Source organism: Eublepharis macularius, chromosome 7 (genome assembly GCF_028583425.1).
Source record: "Eublepharis macularius isolate TG4126 chromosome 7, MPM_Emac_v1.0, whole genome shotgun sequence".
NCBI classification, from domain to species: domain Eukaryota; kingdom Metazoa; phylum Chordata; class Lepidosauria; order Squamata; family Eublepharidae; genus Eublepharis; species Eublepharis macularius.
The window spans coordinates 42,569,544-42,591,870 of NC_072796.1; the positions used below are offsets into that span (position 1 = coordinate 42,569,544).

The 22,327-nt window shown below is 41.9% G+C and overlaps 1 protein-coding gene across 1 annotated transcript in view; it reads left to right on the forward strand.

Moving 5' to 3' along the window:
- Window positions 1-266: 266 nt before the first annotated feature.
- SSR1 (signal sequence receptor subunit 1) overlaps window positions 267-22,327 on the forward strand; it is a 30,773-nt gene continuing 8,712 nt past the window's right edge. Inside the window, exons 1-4 of the mRNA XM_054984841.1 lie at window positions 267-459; window positions 14,115-14,233; window positions 19,663-19,750; window positions 19,874-20,136. Coding sequence (XP_054840816.1) covers window positions 372-459; window positions 14,115-14,233; window positions 19,663-19,750; window positions 19,874-20,136 — 558 coding nt within the window. The 5' untranslated portion in view covers window positions 267-371. The remainder of the gene's footprint in view (window positions 460-14,114; window positions 14,234-19,662; window positions 19,751-19,873; window positions 20,137-22,327) is intronic.

A 22,327-nucleotide genomic window follows, 5' to 3' on the forward strand; every position in this document is an offset into this window, starting at 1 on the left:
CCTGTTCCACGGGAACTTTAACTTCGTTAAAAGTTGCGCACGCGCCCTACACATCACCCGGGTCAGGACTCGGCGCGTTCCAAAGAGAACGCATGCGCACTTATTCTTAGCCGCGTGCTCCCTGAGAAGGAAGAAAACGGAGAGGAAGGCCTCTAAAATCACGTGACCATTCTTCTCCTTCCAGGGGAAGACACGTCCTCCGTACGGAGGAAGAAGAGGCGGAGCCAACGGGTCGTATGTGACGGTGTTGTGACGTCGAGCGCCACAGGGTTCGGAAAGGTGGGGCATTGGCCGGATGGGAGCCTCTCGCCATTGCTCAGCGGCAGCAAAAAGTAGTAGTCGCCGCTGAGGGCGCTAGTCGGCTCGCCACCATGAGGGGATCTCTGTCTCGGCTGTTGCTGCTCGCGTTGCTGGCCTTCCCCACCGCCCTGTTCCACGGAGGCGCCCGCAGTGGCTCCGGTGAGAGAAGCGAGCGAGGAGAAGCGCGGCGAGAGCGGGCGCGCGCTCACGCACCAGGCGACGGTTGGAGGAGGAGGGGGGCGGTGACGGTTTAAAATTTTGAAATGGAAGCGGTGCCTGAGACGTGTCGCTTTCAGTTGGCGCGTTGTCAGGGAGCGGGGAAGAACTCCTCCTTCTCCAGTGCTTGCCTCGGGTCGGGGAAGGGGGCTGCGCTTCTTCAGTCGCCTCCTCTCGGGGGCTGACGTGTCAGTTCAGTTCGCGTGCTACCCCCGGTGTGTGTCCCCGTGGCGACTCTTGTCGGCACTTACTTTCGCTTGTTTTTATTCCCCCCCCCTTGCATGTATTGAAGTCTTAAAGCATGCTTAAAGCATGCTTTAAGGCTTCCAAAATACCACTGTGTTCTTCCTCGCTTGCTTCAGGGTTAACCTTTGAAGACTCACCTGCAAATCACCAGGCAGTCCTTGTTTTAAAAAGTTGGTTTTTATTTAGTATTTTAAAACTTCCTTTTTTGTTTCCTTGGGAATTCAGGCAGGTGGTGTTTCAAATTACCGTGATCTTGACCGGCATCAAATACGATTTAGTGAGAGTTCCTTTTTCTTGTTTGAATGAAAACTCAAAACTGGTTTGTGATCATCTGTGGGATTCCCATTGGTTCAATGAAACAGCCTGAAAACTTAGTGAGAGGCAGTTTCTCAAATAATTTGGGGCTGCTGGGAATGTATCTTACGTTTTTAAAAGTTGTATGAAGATTATTTCTAATGTTTTTAAAAGTTGTGTGAAGATCATTTCTAACAGCTGGATTCAGTTGGTGCAAAATTTAGCTGTTTTACCCGAAAATCTGTATATGGGTGCATATGTATTAAGCCAGCAGAAGTGTTTTGGGACAGCTGTGAAAGCAAGCTAACGGTTGATAGAAAAAGCATTCTCTTGAAGTACATGAATTGGATATAATTACTAATTTGTATCTTCTTGTCCAAAGTCTGTCTCATTGTGCACCCAATTGTTATAATACAGCGAATGTGCTGATAGATCACTTTGTATCTTAGAAATTGTATGCATCTTCTGGACTCTACTGCAGCAGTGCTGATGAACTAGGCTAATGAAGTTTCATTGTGTTTTTGTCTTTAAAGTTTACTTTCCCCATGTAATCTGGCTACATAAATTCCTCTAGATAAATATTTTTATTTCCAAAATTTATACCCCACCTTATTTCTTGGATTCAAATACTCAAGTAGATATAAAATACTTAGCACCTTTAACCATTCGCATGGTAAAAAGGGTGGGGTTTCTTTGACTTTCATACTTGTGGTAGGTTCTAGTCTGTGTGGGTATGTGAACTGGGAGAGGCATAATGCAGAATTGAATGACACAGTTCATAATGAACATGTATACAGGTAAACACAAGATTTCAGTAGCTAGTATACACAATCTAAGCAAGTCTTGTATGTGCTACCCAGTAGTACACAATAGTCTAAATGAGCATTGCAATAAAAATCACATGCTCCTTCCTCTCTTGTTTTTTCCACTTTTAACTCTTCATCAAAACTTGCTTACTGTAGCTTGTTCCTGGCAAAGTGGAAGCTATTTATTGTTGGAACATAAATTTGTACACATTGCTTTTCTTTTGAGTCATCTGTATGTTGTAGGTATCATTCTTAACTATTTCAGCATATTTCTTATTATCACTTCAAAGAGCATGCACATCTTCATAACATGCAAGGATAAATATCAGAACGTAAGGGGCAATTAAACATTGCATACATTAGTCTGTGGAGAGAGTATATAAAATATGCAGTATGCACAATAAAGTGAATATCAATTTTCTGTTTGTGTCATAAGATAGCTATGATATGAAAGAACCTGGAATGTACTGTTTATAGATTTTTCTTCTGATTGTAACTACATAGATATCATTTGTATTCAGTGGTGTGGAGTATATTGCTTTGATTACATGTAACATAGCTAGCAAGCTTACATTTTTGTTCTATTTATTTACTTTCGATTTCTATTCTGCCCTCCCTGACTAGCAGGCTCAGGGTGGATTACACTCTGCAAAACAACACACTAAAAACTTACATTTTACAATTTTAAAACAACCATATAAAACAGTGCAATATAAATATTTTAAAAGGTACAAAAAAGCAGCACAGGAGTAGTCTGTTGATCAATCAGTCTGCCACCTACTCCACCATATTAAAATTACCTGCATGATAGGTTAAAAGTTTGATGACGGATGCCTCTAGTAGGGAGGGCGTTCACCTCTATTTCGCTGGTAGGGGCCCAGCTCAGCCTCAACCATATGCCTGGCGGAACAGCTCTGTCTTGCAGGCCTGGCAGAAGGATAACAAATCCTGCTGGGCTGTGGTCTCGTTGGACAGAGCGTTCCACCAGATTAGAGCCAGAACCGAAAAGGCCCTGGCTCTGGTCGTGGCTAAGTGGGCCTCTCTGGGGCCAGGGACCACTAACATTTGTTTGGCACCAGATCTAAGCATCCTCTGGGGCACGTATAGGGCACATACATAATACAGAAGATTAGTGGATACTTAAAGACAAAGTTTCCCCCAACCTAAGGTTTCCTGAGTCAGAGTTTGCTTCATCACAACATTAATGTGGTGAGGGGGAGGTGCTACAAAGAGGTTCCAAACAATAATCAGTGTCTATTTTTGTTTTAAGTTCTTTAATTAGGTATATCATATATTTCTGTTTTACTTATACAACTGGGTACATATGTGTGTGTTATTTGCTGCTCCTCTCCATGCCGTGATCATACTGTTTTTAGGGATTTCCTGTTGCAATGTAGGCTATACTTCCTCATTTGTCTCTGATAAGTTTCAGAACAAGGTCAGATCTTTGGGCAAACTAAAGTTCTTGATACAACTACTATAATCTTAGAAGGGATTTGTGCATGTACACCAAGTAAGCATAACCTGAAATTAATGGAATATGAGTAGCAGTAGTGATTTCTGTAGTGTATTCTTTTGCTGTTTTGGCTAGCTAGATGTTCTGATTGAACACTGTAGAAGTATATGCACTGATCATGTGACGAATGAGGAAACGCGCTCACACCAATCAAGCTAGTTCTGATTTAGGATATAGTAGTCGCTATTGCAATAATACTAGCTCAAGAAAGATTTCCTTTAATTTTTGGAGACATATCTGGCTGTTAAAATCAAAAAGAGTCCAGTAGCACCTTTAAGACTAACCAATTTTATTATAGCATAAGCTTTCGAGAATCAAGTTCTCTTCATCAGATGAAGAGAACTTGATTCTCGAAAGCTTATGCTATAATAAAATTGGTTAGTCTTAAAGGTGCTACTGGACTCTTTTTGATTTTGCTACTACAGACTAACACGGCTAACTCCTCTGGATATCTGGCTGTTGTAACAGATGTTTAGTACATTCTTTGTTCCACAAAAGAAGCATCCCTCTCACCACTATGATGCCACATCACCACTCTTTCTAAAATATATAGGGAGATCTAAGGAATTTAGAGAACATACTGCTCTGTGGAAGAGTTCAGATTTTCATTTGTCTTCACTTTAACATTATGCATTTTTTTGCTTTTAAGGAAATAATGAGAGGTATTTAAATTATTAAAACTAGCTGAGAAAGGAAGAACTTTATGTATTTTCTCCTAGCCATGCATTTCTGTGCTTACATTGGATACTAACTTCATATTCTGTTAATAAAAGTCTAAGTTTTTGCACAATCAACAGCCAGATTAAACCAATATATTGATAACAGTGCTGGGGGACAAATGCTTGGCTGAGTGGCACATGTACTATGGAATCCTTCAGGGTTCTGTTTTATTCCCTTTGGTTTGTAACTGCAGTGAGAGGTAATCTAAGACAGTACTTCTCAAGCTATATGATATGGTGGGTTGGTATTTTTTCCCAATGTGCCAGGGACAAATATTATTGTATTTGCATAGGCATGTAACACATTCAATCAGAAAAACTAACATTCTTCACTGTATTGGAATTGGAAAGGGAGTGTGCATACTAAATGTAGCATACTCGTAGAGATATTCCCATTTAAATGAATTGAAGAATGGCTAACAGGCTGTCTGTGTTGATAGTATGCAATTTATTTATTCAATTTTATATCGATTCTATTCAGTTAAGATCTCAAAGTAGTTCACAACAATTATGATTAAAAACAATACAAAAATACAATATTCAATACAATCATAATAAAACAGCCTAATACAATAATTAGTCCCAACCCCAGCCGATAAAACCCTGAGAATAACATAAAAATTGCAAGTAGATAAAAAGACACAGCAATTTCCTCTACCTCACAAAAGAATATTAGATAGTAAAGGCATGCTGGAATAGTTCTGTCTTACAGAGTTTCTGAAACAGGCAGCAGCAGGCAGGGTGCCATCTGTCTCTGACTCTTAACCATCACATTGGGATATCTCAGCAGGCAGCAGCAGGATCCACTGGGCAGTGGGATCCAGTCACAGTCCACGTCAAGTCAAAGCCGGCCAGGCCACAGAGAGAGTCCACAGCCAGCAGTAGGTAGGGTCTCAGATCTCTAAAGGCAACCAGAGCGCACACCTCACAAAATGGAAGCTGCTCAGAGGGAAGCCTGCCTATTTAATTCCTTGCAGGGCAGTTTAAAAAGCACTCACCAGAGAAGGAGACTCCTGCAAGGATTGACCACTCACTCCCCGTCTCTTCCTCCTTCAGTCCTCCTTCTGTCTCTGCCTCACTCCCCTTCCCTTCTCCCACCTCATCTGAGAAAAAAGGCAAGAAACTGTTTCTTTGCTGTTCTTAGCAAGGGAACAGCCCAACCGCAATTACTGAAGTTTACCAAATTAACCCAAATTAATTTGGAAAACTCAAGTTCACGAATACCGATTTGGTATTCCCTTTTGTGTTTGGTAACGTTGAATGTTACCAAATCAGGTAAAATTTGGTGTTTTAAAAGAAATACAGCACCCGAATTGCACATCCCTAGTTTTCGGGCCTGACGAAGATGGGAAAATACTGTTCTAGCCACTGTGGACCCCTGTTTGTCCTTGGAAAGCTTAGAATCAGGCTAGACTAGTGGAAGATATGGAGATTCCTGTAGGGGCTTATTTGCTCACCCTTGACGTTCAGTCACTGTACACCTCGATTCCTCATAATGAGGCCAGAGCCATCATTGAGCATTATTTGGAAAAGAGATCTTCGAAATTCCCCCCCACTAGCTTTCTTCTAGACCTTGTGGATCTTATTATGGAGAAAAATTATTTTAGATTTGAATCCCAATTTTACCTCCAGGTTAAGGGAGTCGCGATGGGTTGCCCCGCGGCCCCGAGTATTGCGATTCTCTTTATGGCCGCATTAGAGGAAAAATATGTTTATAGTGTTGAGAATAACCCTTTTTTCGAACAACTGGTTTGTGTAAGGAGATTTATAGATGATGTCTTTTGCATAATAAAGAATGCCTCGATGGTTGAGGGGTTTGTAAACTGGCTTAATAGCCTAGACCCTAATATACGGTTCACATCCCATGGCAGTTTGGAGAGTGTGCCTTTTTTGGATGTGGTTGTCTTTAAGCGATCTGCCACTTCCTTGGGGGTAAAACCTTTTAGGAAGCCGACTGATAGGGCGGCTTATTTACAGTATACTTCCCATCATCGCCCTGTCTTAAAGAAAAACATCCCAGTGGGACAATTCATGCGCATTAAGAGGAATGCGTCATTCCACTTTGACTTTTATAGGGAGGCAAACAGGATGGGAAGGGCTTTTAAAGCACGAGGATACCCAGATTGGGTGATCTCCCGTGCTATGAAAAAAGCTGATGGATTGACCCGACCGCAATTACTTACTTATAGGCAAAAGGATCCTGCAACCACGGGCATCTCTTGGGCCATTGACTATTCTCCTCTATCTGGCCCGATTACTAAGATTATTAGAAAGTATTGGCACATCCTCCTTGAGATTCCGGGATGTGAGTCTCCACCAAGAATAGGATTTCGCCGCACTAGGAACTTAAAGGACTTACTAGTTCATTCCGATTTTAGAACACCTTTGGAAGAAAAATCCTTGCCGCAGGGGCATTTCCCCTGCGGACATTGCAGTGTGTGCGCCCTGTCTTGTGATCTTAGAGATATAAATTATCCGTCATCTAGTCAATCAGCCCAATCAAAAGGGTTCTCCACTTGTAATACTGATAATGTAGTTTACCTCCTTCAATGTGCCTGTCCCCTCCTATATGTAGGCTGCACTACCCGGCCGATCCGTCAGCGGATCCAGGAACACGTTTCACGGGTTAAAAACTGTAGTGAGATAACAACACTCCACCAGCATTTGTGGCAGACGCATGGTAGGGACAAAACCTTCAAATTTTCAGTATTGGAGGTGTTACCTAAATTGGGAGCGAATAAACGTCGCCTCTTGCAGGCAGAGATTAGATGGATTTTTAGATTAAAAACCATGGTACCGCAGGGTCTGAATACTGAAATTGACTATTCAGTCTTCTTGTGATTTCCGGGATAACTTAAACCGGATAGGGACGGGTTCCCCTGACAGCTGTCACTATCTCTTGCTTTGACCAATTCTTTCTCCGTTTTTAATGAATGTTTTTGATTCAACATCCATTGTGGTATATAAATAACTTGGAAAATTAGGCAGACTGTGGAGTTCTCTGGTTTGTATTTGGGATGAAAATTCTCTTAAGGATATAAAGGATAAATACCCTTTCTAACAATATAATTTTAACATGAATAAAATATTGGTGTGCCTGGGGGGTCACTCGCAATGGAGAACATTTGTTCTTCAGGATTCCAATTTGGTCCTGTTCCCTTTTAAAAAAGTAGACTCCATATATAGATGTGGGTCTTTTCAGGATCAGAGTTTAATGAAATGGTTCAGTGAATGCACTTAATTGATTTTTTTAATGATGACAGTATTTATGGTCTTAAGAATGATCTCCCCCTTACCTTTGAATGGACTTTACATTGACTCTGTACCTGGTGGGTAACTTCACGTGTTAAGATTATGTTGGAATCAAAATAGTGAGTATTAATTAGTGCATTTGGATATTGTATTTATGATTGTTATTGTGGCATGGTCTATGATGGACTTTTAATGATAATTTATAGGTTGGTGGCCTGATGAAGGTTTTATCCTGAAACGAGCCAAATCGAATGGGACCGGTAAGCTCGTTGCCACTCAGCGTTCCTGCCACTCAGCGTTACTGGATGCCTTCAATTAGCTTCCACGGACTTTGGGACATTATGCATTAACAGCAACGTGATTACCACTTACCTGTTGAATGTTCAATAGGATTTGATGAAACTTTTCTTGCTCCTATGATTATTGTAAATATTGAACTTTTCTTGCTCTTACGATTATTGTAAACAATTGTTATTGCACCCATTGTTGTAATTTTGAGTGTATCATTGTACATAGGGCAATATAATAATTCTTGGCGTGCTTCCTTTATATTTCCTTGGTACAGTCTTCTTGAGGAAGCCCTTTCCCTTTTGGTGTTCGAAGCTTAGAATCAAGCCAAATCACTAAATCCTTCATGGAGTCCACAGCAGAAAGCTGGGCTCCATCGAATAATGAGTGACAAATTCCCCACAACTTGAAGTCCTTCCCAGCCACTGGACCTCAGTATTCAAAGGATTTAACTTCAGCTAGTTGCCCCTTAGTCACTCTACTACAGCATTCAGGCATTGGGCCAAGGAAGAGATACCTGCTTCTGGTTGCTTATCAAGTAGATGGTAGAGTTGGGTGTCATCAGCGTACTCAATGCATCCAACCCCAAACCTCCCTAACAACATCCACTATATAAAGCATGACTTACTATCTTACTATATAATTGAGTAAGCGTATTTCAGACAACTCACTTTATACCCTGATGCACCACCAGAGGGCTCTGCCATGAAGGGAAGCCTAGGCAAGGCACCATTTCCCCCAGAAAGCGTGCCATGGTGGGAAGCCCAGGATGGGAGCAGGTGGCAATGCCTCCCTCCCGCCTTCACCCAGCTGGTATTAGGAGTGAGGCAGGTAACAATGCCCACCTCTGTCTTAACACAATTTGTATTAGGAGCGGAGCAGGTGGCAATGCCTAACCCCTGCCTTAACTCAGGTGGTATCAGCAGTGGAGCAGGTGGCAATACCTGTCCCCCTTTGAACCAGTTGGGATCAGGAGTGGAGCAGGTGGCAGTGCCCACCCCCTGCCTTAACCCAGCTGGTATTAGGAGCGGAGCAGATGGCAATGCCCACCCCCCTCCTTCACCAGCTGGAATCAGTGGCAGGAGGAGTGAATGCCTGCCACCCCGCCACCCCTTTCTAGAGCCTGTTGTATTTTTTCCCCACAACGGGCTTTGTTGCTAGTTTGTTCATAATCCAAGAAAATATTTTACTTAAACGCCAATTAATATAGATATTAACAAAAATATTTTTTAAAGATTGAAAGGAATAAGTAACATTAAATGGAAGATACAGCAATTTTGAAAATACAAACCACCCCTACCAGGTGTGTCACAAGCTGCCCCGCCTCCCAGCCCCACCAGGGGGGAGAAGGCATTAGGCTTTGGAGAGTGGAGTGCAGCAAAGGGAGCAACTAGGAGACAGCCATTCATATCAGCATGGTCCTGTTGAAAGCAATTTGTACACCCAAAGCTCTGCAGCTCCCAAACGGCTTCAGTGCGCTGGGAAAGGATGCAACATTCAAACAAGTGCCTCTGATCATGTGCAGACTGAACAGGATGGGCAAACAGAAAGCTCATGTTGTACCATGTCCATGGATGGTTTTAGACGTGCTGCTATTCTCAGTTATTAGGCAATTGAGTGGATTTGGGCCAGTAAACTGAAGCTTAATTCAGATAAGAATGAAGCCCTGTTGGTCGATTATAGCCAGTCAAGGTGAGGAGGTAGCCCACATTAGATGAGGTTGCAGCACCCTTAAGAATATGTCTATAGTTTGAAGGTGCTATTAGATCCAGGTATTGATCTTTTACTGCATTTTGCTGTGGATCATTTCTTCTGATGGGAGGAATTATTTATTGTTGGTCGTCTCAGGACTTGATTATTTTGGATATAAATAAAATTCAGTTCAACTAGTTTTAGTGGATCTTTACTTCTTTAATTTGACCAAGGTCCATTGAAATCAACTGAACTATATAGTTTTAGAATTACTAATGGACTGGATTTTTGAAGAAGAGGCTGTGACTCAGTGATAAAGCATGCAGAAGGTCCCAGGTTCAATCCTCAGTATCTCCATCTAAAAGAGTCAGGTGGTAGAAGATGTGAAAGGCCTTTACTTGAGATGCTGGAGAGCCAGTGCCAGACTGAGTAGGCAATACTGACCTTGATGGGCCAGTGGTCTTGATTCAGTATAATACAGCTTCATCTGTTTTCCTGTTAGGAAATGATTAAGCAAACTTGAACTGAAGGCATGTTTTTATTTAAAGTATTTATTAGCTGCCTTGCTACTCTATGGTGCTCAATGTAGCTTGAGATGTAAAAATAACATTAAAAAACAGAATTTAAAATCATAGCTGAATCCTGCCAGTAAAAAGAGAAAATAAACTAATCAAATACAGTCCTACATAAAATGTCTCCAACTGCCTCCAAAAATCAACAATAAGGGGCCATACACATCTTCTTGGGGAGATTGTTCTATAATTGTGGAACTGCCACCAAAAAGGCCCTTTTGTGTGCACCCACCAAACAAACCTCTCTGGTTGGTAGCATTCCCAAGCTGCAAACCTGGCTTTTCTAGGGGAGTATACCCCAGAGAAACTCTTTATTGTGGGGATTGTTTCAGCTTGTTCACTCATTATTGACTCTAAGCATCAGTTCAGAACACCAGTAGCATATTTGGAAAAGGGGGGAAAGAAAGGCATAGCTGGGTAACATTCATGTATTTGTGGCACTGCAGCCCAACCTCCCAGTGGCTTCCTATAGATAGTAAATAGCAAAAGGGGTGGGATTGAACCCTGTAGAACCCTTTTTTCCATGGAGCATAGTAGGAATCCTCCAGGACTGCCTTCTGAAACCATCACAGACAAAATTTGATCCACTGAACATGATGTCCCTTAGTCCCAATACGAAGAGGCAACCCAGTTGGATACTATGGTTGTATGATAACATGGACCCCCCTCACACAAGCCTTTCGCATCCTTTGTCCCCCAGACAGATAAAGGCTGGGAGTCTACACACCACCCACTTAGCCTCCACCATAGCAGGCAGAGAGGTCTGACCCAATCCTCACAGGGTCCTCTCTTCCAGAGGTTCCACTAAATGGGAACCTCCCCTCACCCAGCTACAGCCGAAGGCTATTGGGGAAAAGGGAACTCAGAGGTTATATATATTTGCTGCCACTATTTAAACTAGGCCCATTTAACGTGACCGGAGCATGTGTGTGTGTGATATTTCCCCCCCCCCCAGCCAACAATTTCTAGCCTGCCAGGGTTAAACAAAACAAAAATAAAATTTATTTACAAGATAGAACATAGGAGTGAAAGGATTTTAAACTAATAAACCGAAGTTTCAAAGTATCAGAACAGGTTTGTAATCAGCTGTCTCTCTCTGCTGCCTTCCCTCAGCAGAGTCAAAACCTTTCTTCCTCAGCAGCTCCCAAGAGCCTCCTTTTCCCTCTATGGTCTCTAACACTCACTGGTCCATCATCCCGCCCATTCCCATTGGCTGTATCTCAGGAGAGCCAGAGCTGGTGCCAGTCCTGTCCATCACAACTTGATAGTATCAAAGGCTGCTGAGAGATCTGATAGGACTAGCAGGGTCACATTCCCCCTGTCCACTTATTGATAGACGTTGTCAGCCAAGGCGACCAAAGCAGTCTCTGTTCCAAATCCTGCCCTGAAACCAATTGAAGTAGGTCCAGAAAAACGGTCTCTTTCAACAACCCCCTGGAACTGACAAGTTACCACCCACTTTAGCACCTTGCCCAAGAATGGAAGATTGGAGATTGGCTGGAAGCATTGGAGATTGGCTCCAGCATAGTTGGACTCGGAGAGAGTTTTTTCCAGAACAGATCTAATCACTGCCTCCTTGAGCATGGATGGCACAACTCTGACTCTCAAGGAAGCATTTTCCACTCTCCTTACCCACTCAGCAAGTCCCAATTTGGCCGTTTGTTCTTGCCTTTTGTTTCAAGAAAGAGTCCTGATATTTTGTTGTTTGTTGTAACTATTTCATGTATGCAGTGTTGGCACATAGCTCTTATCCACAGTACTGTGCTATGATTGTGTGACATGTTGTTAGAATATTGACAGCAGTAGGTGTAATTCTGCAAACTGCTGCCTTGAATGCAAAAATTTAAAACCAATACAAATACTGAAACAGAACGTAAGCAGTTCTAAGACCGACATATTAAACAACATAAGAACTACTCAGTAGGATCATACAGCAATATTAGTTAATTCTAGAGTTACTCCATGTCCCTTTACTGATGCACCTCTTTGAGACTGCTTCCTTATCTTGCAGCCCTCCTATCTTGAGTAAAAAGCCTTCTTGAATAATCCAGTTTTGCATAGTTTGCGGAAAGTCAGGAGAGTGGGAGCTTTCCTAACCTCTTCAGGTAGGCCTTTCCATGAAGTGGGGCCACCACAGGCAGCTGTTGATTTTGCCCATGTGCAAGGTGGCACCTGCAGAAGGCCTGTTCAGTTGAACAAAGGAGAGAAGTGATACTGTAGATATGATGGGCCAAGGCTGTGAAAAAACGTTGTATCTGATAAGCAATACTTTGAACCCAGTAACTGACAGGTAGCCAATGGAGTGACTGCAGACAATTTTATTATAGAAAATATTAAGCAATTGTAGCTTATTCTCTTGCCTTTCCATAATAACATCATTATCATCATCATAACATTTGATTTATATACTGCCCTTCAGGGCAACTTAATGCCCACTCAGAGCGATTATTATCCCCACAACAAACATTCTGTGAGGCGGATGGGGCTGAAAGAGCTCCTAGAAGCTGTGACTGACCCAAGGTCGCCCAGCTGGCTTCAAGCGGAGTAGTGGGGAATCAAACCCAGTTCTCCAGATTAGAGTCCCGCGCTCTTAACCACTACACCAAACTGGCTCTCTTTCCAATGAGTCATAGCTTGAAGAAGTTCATTTTGATATGCCGTAGTTAGTCATAGTGGGTAAGGGGAATGGTGATTCCACTTTTTATATGATTTTTTTAATCTGGTGTAACTGGGTAAGAAACTTGTGTTATTGCAAATAAACATTTTTAGTTTTGTGAGTTCAGCAACTGTTCAATATGCATATGTTTTTATTTACAAATGTTACACTTACATTTCACAACTAACTTTTAATATTCTACCTAATTTTAATGTTAATCACTGTAATCATCTTCTGAGCCCTCAAGTTCAACTGCAAGGTCCACATTTGTTTTGTTTTTCTTGTTGCCACATGTCTGTAGTTTACACATAGTGGTGCAAGTAAGTCCATAGGACTGTTATGAGCAGTTTGGCAGTTGACAGGAATGCACACACTTGCATGATATCTCCAAAATTGCTACCGGTGTGGGTGGTTCATCTATCCATTCGATGACATTACCTTTTCCTATTCAGTTTCTATAAATTGTATGATTAGGAAGAGGGAGAATGCCCAACCATGTCTTGGAATGTCTGAAAGGTATTAAGTATCTTGTAAACAAAAGATTGTTTGACAAAACACTGCAAACATTTGTATGTTTTTGTCTTTTCTCGTTTTGTGTGTTTAACATGTATGTAGGGGAATAGCATCTGAAACAATCTTGTGTTGCCACTATTTTATTAGCCTATTTAAAACAAGTTCTTGGCTATATCACAATTTTAGTGTTGTCAAATATGACCAAGGCTTCAGAACTGTGCAAATGTAGGATAGATGAAAAAGGGACATAAGCTTTGCTGCTACTTAGCTCTTCCAGTCCACTGCCTAAGTCAGGTCTTATGGGGGGGAAGGGAGTGTAAGTTGCTTCACTCCCTTCTTGCGCTGCCTAGGGCACCCATTCTTCAAATGGCAAGTGGATTTATGGATGCTTGCTACTTTGCAGCTGGGCTATTCTACTTGGTTATTAATTGAAAATTTTAGTTAATTCTTTATTGGGTGGGGAAAGGTTTGTATGTGTGATGTTCAAAAAGAATGTTTTCCATGGGTCTTTGATGTTTTCTTTCTCCCTCTTCTGTTAGATTGCTGGCCCTCAGCAGGGGCTTGTTCTTTGATTCAATTTACGTAGAAGCTAGTGTAGCTGTTACATACTTTTAATAAAGAAAACAGTGGATCAGATTGAAGAACCTATATAAAATAAATGGATCCTCTGACTTAATATATTTACATGCCTTTCCATTGAAAAGTATACATATGCTTATCTAAACTGACAATTTAGTAATTGCACTTAAAGCTTATTTGTTGAATCCAAAGGTAATTTTCTTCTAGAGGGAGAAGGGAGAAGCTTCCACCAGAGGGAAAAGGGAGAGCTTCTTGTCTATTCTCCCCCTCCCCCGCCCCCCAAATGTTGCTGCTGCTGTCTGACAGGGGGCCCTTGGGAACAGAATGGTGGGTGGTATGGGTGTTCTGCAATAAGATAGGCAAAAGTCGTCCCCCCCCAACTTCATAGTTTTGCAGAATACCTTTTAATTCAACTTTTAAACTAATTCATAATTCTAAGGAATGTCCCACTTAATTTTTCTGTAGGTTCTACCTTGCTAGTAGCTGCTCAGGATGCCACAGAAGAAGAGGAAACAATGGAAGATACAGTAGTTGAAGATGAAGATGATGAAGCTGAAGTTGAGGAGGATGAACCCACAGAGTTGGTACGTTCACAAGGGTTTTCTTTTCTTGAACCTATTGTATTTAAAGCTGATGTCTCTTACCAAAATGTTCTAATTGTTATGATTAGCTTCTATATATCAAAATAGTTGCAGCACCTCGAATGTAACTGTAACTTTACAAAACTATTTCACCAGGAACTGTATTGCTAATCAACAAAATTGGTGCTACAGGGAGAGAAATGCAGTACTAATTTGGAAGGAAGAAATCTGCTGCAACTTTCACATGTCCTCCTGAGTCCTGACTTGGTTGTGGATGGATTGCACTTCAGAAAACCTGTGATCAATCAGATGTGTGATCTGCTGCCTCTAATATTGATCCCTGTGTTGGGAGAATCTGTTCCTTTTTATAGCTAGAGTGTATGGATTGGTATGATGTTAATCCTGAATTAGAGTGGGTTTTTCATTTTTTATATTTTGTGCAGCTAGCATATCTAATTATCTGGTACAAACACTTCTGTTAATATTTTGGAAATCCTAGGGATAGGTTACTAATCATCCCCCAGGGAAAACAAAATCATGGAAAAATGCAGAGTGCATGGTTTGATAATGAGGAATTTTCTACTCTCAAGTAGTACACGACAAGGTTTGGAATAATGGACACACAAAACATCTGGAGGGGGCAGTTGTAGTCTGACCAGGAGATTGATGAGTTCAGAGGGTTTCCTTACATCTCTTGAGGATTTTCAGTAAGCAAAGCTGATACTCCCGTTGTGGCCCTGGTCAACCTGTGGAATGCAGCGCTTACCAAGGCAATTAACATAATTGCTCTAGAGCATCCCTTCCTCTCCTGTGGTGTCCAGAATGCCTGTTGGTTTACTAAGGTGATTGCCCCAGTGAAATGATTGAGTAGATGGTTAGATCGTAAGTGGAGGAAGATTTGAAGTGTGTGCAAACTGAACATGAATGAGAGCTCATTGTCACCCCTATCTTGTGGTGCTGATGCGAGCTTCTCTACCGCCATTGCATCTGTGTATGCTGTCTGATGAAGCTTTTCCATGTTATAAGGGGACTTTGATCCCAGGCTCCTGAGGATGTAGATCCAGAAAATGTACAGGCCTGCTGGGTGACATTTGTGATGCATTTTGTGGGTTAAATAGCTTTCATCCTCTGAGACTTAAATACCATGGTTTGTTCAGTTCAATCTCAGTATGCTATTAGAACACAGTCCGATCCCAGCTGTAGTGGATGGTTTTCTCAGGCCTGATGAAGTAGAGAAGCTGTTTAGAAATCTCTGGTCCCCCACATCTAAGCTTGACCCTCTTTGGGACTAGTAGTATCAAGCTGGTCAGGTAGAGGTGGGAGGTGGTAAACTCTGCTCTGCTCTGAAATAAGCAGTCATGAAACTTCTCCTGAGGAAGAAATATATGAGTGATCTAAACAACTATTTCCCAATGGCTAGCATGGGCAAGGTGCTCAAGAGGGTGGTAGCATCACTATGCGTCACTTTCAAGACCACCTGAAGTTATCTGGAACCATTTCAATCTGGACTTGGCTTGGGACAGAAATTCCTTTGATCACCTTAACTGATATTCATCAGGAGAGTGATGGGAGGAAGGTGTTCCTGTTCATTCTTCTGGACCACCTGGCAGTTTTTTAATAACATCAACCATGGTATTCTGAGGAGATTGAGCTGGTAGTTGGAGTGAGTCCTTTGGTTCCGTTCTTACTTGGCTGGCAGATTCTAGAAGGTGATGGTAAGGTACTGCTGCTTGTCCCTGTAGCAGTTTTGCTGTGGTCTTCCACACAGGATCCATCATGCCTCCCATGCTGTTTTTATCTACATGAAATAGCTAGGAGAGATCATTTGGGGATTTGGAATGTGGTGCCACCAATATGGGGATGACACTCAGTGATGTGAGTGTCTGGGGAAAATTTTCAGCTTAAATAGCAGCATGATTTAAGAAGTAAAAGAGAAGGCAAATATGCCATATACAACCACTGAGTTTTGTCCATGCTTCATATCCCACATCTGGCCCATCTAGCACGATCGACTTGCAACACAACTGCCCTATCTATCACATCATTGACACTCAGTTCTATTTTTCAACAGCTGAGTTGGGTGGGTGTGTGGAAGTCCTGTGGGTGTGTGGAAGTCCTGAACATGTGCCTGGAGAAGATAATGGAATGACTGATAGCCAGTAAATTGAGGCACAGTCCAGGTGAGACTGAGTATTGTTAGTCAGTAACTAAAGCCCCTGAGGGCTCAGCCTGTCCTGGAGGGGGTTGCATTCCCTGAAAGAGCAGGTTTGTAGCTTGGTGCTGGTGGATTTCAGCTTACAGTTGGGGGTTCAGCTGTCCTCTGTGGTTTGTAGTTTCTTTCATCAGCTTTAGCTTGCACATCATGAGCTGGCCATGCTGACCCTTATTTATAGGTAGGTAGTAGGTTTAATTGTATATGGCCAAAGGCCGTCACAGCACAAAGTTAAAAACAGTAAAAAATAGAAATCTATCTTACAAGCATAAAATACAGTTATTAAAATAATAAAAATAAAATACAATTAAAATGGGACTTTAATAAATACCAGATAGTTATGAGAAAAGTTAGGTTTCTGAGGAAACAATCTTGGCCCTAATCTTTTTTTGCAGCTAAGGCAAACTGGGATACTCTGCTAGTGACAAATGAATCAGTATCAGATAACAAAAAAACTAATTTGTCAATATCAGAGGTAAAGTTACGCCCCACTAACCCTTATTTATATAAAACCTACCTTTCTTGTAGAAATTGAAGGCAGATTACAAAATGTAAAAGCAATGCTCTACTCACATCAAGGTTGGATTACTGTAACGTACTTTACATGAGGCTGCCTTTGAAAACTGTCTAAACACTTCACTTGGTCCCAAATATAGCAGCCAGGTTGTTGTTGGAAAATATTTTTATCCTGCCTCATCTCCCATCAATGCAGTTGCCAATTGCAAGGACAGAAATTATAACAATACAAATTAAAATCACAGGTTAAAATACGCAAGTTTAAAAGCATTCAAGATTTATAACACCCAGGATTAGAACAGGCACACTCAAAGCTACTTACCTGCCTCCTAAACATAAGTGAAGGCATCCTCCTTGCCCGTTCTGGTAGGGTATTCCAGACAACTGGGCCAGCCCCAGAAGAAGCCTGTGATCTCACTGTCGCTCTACAGACAGTCCCAAGGGTAGGAGCATTAAGGAGGAGGCTGTTTGAAGAACATAACTGGGGCAGGAGAGCAGGCTTGCCTGAGGAGGTCAGGAGAGCCCCCACTCTCCTAGCTTTCCACAAATGATGCAAAACCGAATTATTCAAAAAGGCTTTTGTATTGTAGGGAGGGGCTCTCAGATGCTTCGCTAATGAGTAAGGACCATAGACATCACCACTATGTTGCCTTACTTTGTCGTAAATATATGCTCCTATGAGCTACTTGTGCTTCACGTGGTTTAATGTCAGCCCTAGAAGTGCTTACGTTCTGTTTCAGCATTTCTTCAACTCTGTAAAAAGGTAAAGGTAGTCCCCTGTGCAAGCACTGAGTCGTTACTGACCTGTGGGGGGATGTCGCATCATGACGTTTTCTTGGCAGACTTTTGTTACGGGGTGGTTTGCCGTTGCCTTCCCCGGTCATCCTTTTTTTCTTCAACTCCGTATTGGATTCTTACTAATGCTATGTGTTTGTAAAGTTGTGTTTATTTTCCCTATGGTATTGTTTATGGAAATGTCCTTGAAATTGACTGTACTAATCTGCTGTGTAATCCGCTTTGAGTCTTAGTGAGAAAGGCGGACTATGATTAACATAAATAAAATACTGGGAGATGTGGTTGGGTAAGTATGAAGGCCCTAGGCTGTGAAGGGCTTTAGAGGTTTAAAAAAAGCACTTTGAAGTGGGCCCAGAAGCAAATAGGTAGCTAGTGAAGTTATGGGTTCTGAGTGGCTGACTCCAGAGAGGAGCCTTGCTACTGCATTTTGTACTTGTAGGCATTTTCAAAGGCAGATCTATGTAGATCGTGTTACAGACATTAGCATGTTTAGGTCAGCAGAAATTGGTTTAGAAACCAACTTAAAAGCTGGATGTCATTGAAATGAAGCACTCCTAGCAACAGCACTGACATTTTTATCTATTAAAACCAGGAGCACCCCCAAGCTCTTAACTTGAACAGCTGTGAAAAACTTAACCCTGTGTGTGTGTATGTTATGTGCTGTTAAGTTGCCTCCAACCCATGGCAACTCTATAAATGGGAGACCCCCAAAATGTCCTATCATTAACAGACTTGCTCAAATCCTACAAAAAGGAGGACATGGCTTCTTTTATTGAGTCAAGCCATCCCATTTTTGGGCTTCCGCTTTTCCTACTGCCTTCCACTTTTCCTAGCATTGTTGACTTTTCCAGAGTATCTTGTCTTCTCATTATGTGACCAAAGTACGATAACCTCAGTTCTGTCATTTTAGCTTCTAGGGAGAACTCAGGCTTGATTTGATCTAGTACTCCAGTTATTTGTCTTCCATATCATGCTGTGCTGTTCTAGGCACAATTCAGAGTGCTCGGTTCTTACCTTTAAGGCCCTAAACAGCTTTGTATCAGGCTTCTTGAAGGATCTCCTCTTCCTATATTGTGCAGCCTGTCAATTAGCATCCTTTTTCCAAGTCCTGCTCTCTGTGCCTCTCTTTGCAGAGATAAGATGGGTGGCAACCAGAGATTTTTTTTTTACTTTGATGCATTCTCATTGAAATACTCTTCCCCTTGAGGCCTGCCTGGCACCTGCCTTACCTGTTTTGGCCTAGTACCCAAGCTTTCACGTCACCTGGGAGATTACATCTTTTTAGTTTGTTTTATGGTCTGTTTTCAGCCTTAGGCCTGTTTTATGGATACCATTTTAGGGTGCTGAATGTTTTGTGCTCTTTATATGTATATCTCTTGTTTTATTAATTCTTAAGAAGTTTTTTACTTCATTGTATTTCTACTTTATGAGCTCCCTTGAGCAGTTCTCTGAAGAGGCAGCATATACATTTTCCAAATTAAAAGGTAGAAAAGAGCAAGAGTCCAGTAGCGCCTATAAGACTAACAAAATTTGTGGTAGGGTATGAACTTTCATGAGCCACAGCTCACTTCTTCAGGTGTATGTGTAAAATTGCTGCTCTTATAAATGTTTAATTTTTTATTAATACGTAGCAGCCAGCACCTGAAGAATCTCATTCTGGATTGATCTTTGAAAGTTAATTGTATTTGTAAAAAATTGGAAATATTTTTCCATCTGTGGCTTTTGTAATTTTTTAAGTGTCCCCTCCATTTCCTACTCTCTTATGCATTCAGGATTTAAGATTGTTTGGGAAGGAATGTATTTCTATGGAAATAATTCGCTGGCATTTAGAATATAGTGATCCTATTTTTGAAAATTCATTGCTTCACTGTTCATCATAGGGTTTTTAAAAAGCCTTTTCTTGTCTTAGACAGAAGAGAAAGAGGAAGATGACCTGTCAGGAGAACCTAAAGCTTCACCCAATGCTGATACTACTATCTTATTTGTGAAAGGAGAAGGTAAAACATGGTGGCGTTCAACAGCACCAATACATCACCCTTTCTGTTAATTCTTAAGTTTTGTACAACTCCCAAGTTTCTGTTACGCGTGTATGTCTTAACTGTTTCTTAATTTTTCTCTAGATTTTCCAGCAAACAACATTGTGAAGTTTTTGGTAGGCTTCACCAACAAAGGTACAGAAGACTTCATTGTGGAATCACTAGATGCTTCCTTCCGGTACCCTCAAGATTATCAGTTCTTCATTCAGAATTTCACAGCTCTTCCTCTGAACACAGTTGTTCCACCACAGAGACAAGCCACATTCGAATACTCTTTCATTCCTGCAGAGCCTATGGGTGGCCGGCCCTTTGGACTAGTCATCAATCTGAATTACAAAGACCAAAACGTGAGTTTTAATGGAGGGTTTGGTAATCTCGAAAGGTTTCTTTTCATCAGTGTTAAACTTGGTATTTGTTGATCATATAAATGGTGCTCATCAATATGTTCATCTTGTCCCTGCTTGGGTTCTGGCTGCAGTGGGGGCTGCTGCTGCTATTATTATTATTATTAACATTTTTATGTAGCCTTTCTACCCAAATAGGATCCTCAAGGTGGTGAACATTAAAATTTTTACAATAGAAAATATTTAAAAAAAATAATTTAATTTAATTTAATTCAATAAACACACAAACTCAACCCCAAGAACAGGAAAGAGGGCCATTAACAATGATTGAGGTATGCCAAACAAGACAAAAGTCCTCACTTGCTGATAGAACACAGCAATGGAGGGGGGCAGATGAATCTCCCTGGGAAGGGTGTTCAAACATTTCAATGCCGTGATCGAGGCAACCCGTTTTCAGATTGCCACCTGTCTAGCCTCAGATGGTGGGAGCACCTAAAGTAGGGCCTACAAAAATGACTGGACTGAATGGGTGGGTTCATATGTGAGACAGCAGTCCTTAGGGTGTGCTGTCCCCAGGCAGCACCTTGAATTGAGCCTGAAAGCAAATTGGGAACAAGTGTAGATGGAGCAAAACTGGAGTGATAAGGTCCAGATGAACCACTCCAATCAGCTTTTTGGCTGCAGCATTCTGTAACAGCTCTAGAGCCTGGAAGTCTTCAAGGGCAGCCCCACAAAAACACATTGCAGTAATCTAATCTAGATGTTTCCAGGCCATATACTATAGTGGCAAGATCTTTCCTGCCCAGGAAGGGCCAAAGCTGGTGAAAGGCATCCCTGGCAAACACTGCCACCTATTTATCCAGCAGGAGGCCCTGATCCAGCAGTACCCGCATGCTCTTTTAGAGGGAGTGTAATTCCATCTAGAACACGAGAGAGCTCATTTTATGGATCAGACCTTCCCCCTAGTAGTAGCACCTCTGTTTTGATGGGATTCAGTTTCAGCTTGTTAGCCCTCATCTTCTCCAAAACTACCTCCAGGTACCTGTTCAGTTTTCCTACAATCTACTGGTAGCACAAGATAAAGTTGAGTGTCCTCTGCATATTGATGGTAACTCAGCCCAAATATTTGGATGACCTCTTGAAGCAGTTTTTATATAGTTGAAAAGCAGGAGAGCCAGATAGAACCTTAGTGCACCTTGCAGGCCAGAGGCCAAAGGGCAGAGCAGCAGTCTCCCAGCATCACACTCTGAAACTTACCCACAAAGTAGGACTGGAACCACTGCAGAACAGTAACTCCCAGCCCCTATCCTGAACGATAGTCCATACCATGATAGATGATAACAGAAGCTGCCAAGAGGTCAAGGAGAATTTAATAGATTTCTTACTCGCCCTCCCCATGAGTGGCTCAGGGCAGGTCAAAACATTAATACTATAATAATATTAAGATAACAGTACCCAATAGTAGGAGTAAAATAAACAAGCACAGTATCAAAGTTAAAAATCACACATCCCAGAGGTGGCATGTTAATGTTCACAGACAATTCACCCTTCTTAATAATCATGCGAGTAGGGCAGGCAGATTACAAAAGTATTCTAACTAAGCAAGCGGACAACAGGCTACATCAGAGAGACTGACTGGACAGTCTGCCTAAGCCTCAACTACAACCATAGGCCTAGTGGAACATCTCTGTCTTACAGGCCCGACAGAACTGTAACAAGTCCCATAGGTCCCTAGTCTAAACAGAGAGAGAGTTTCACCTGGCCCTGATTGAGGCTAGGCGAATGTCCTTGGGGCCAGGGATCATCAGAAAATGTTTGTTGGCCGAACAAAGTGCCCTCTGGGTACATATGGAGAGAGATAGTCCCGCAAGTATGTTGGTCCCAGTCCATTAAGGGCTTTAAATGTCATAGAGAGTACCTTAAACTTGACCTGGAACTCAGCTGGGAGCCAGTGCAGCTGACACAGGACAGGTTGTATGTATGTCCTAACCAGAGTCCCGATTAAGGATGCATGCTGCTGCATTCTGGACCAGCTGTAACTTCTGGATCAGCATTAAGGGCAACCCTGCATAGAGCAACTTACAGTAATCTAGCCTGGAGATGACCGTTGCTTGGATCACTGTAGCTTAACTTACTGGTCAAGATGTAGGGAACAAGCTGCCTGATCTGACGCAGATAGAAAAATGCCACTCTG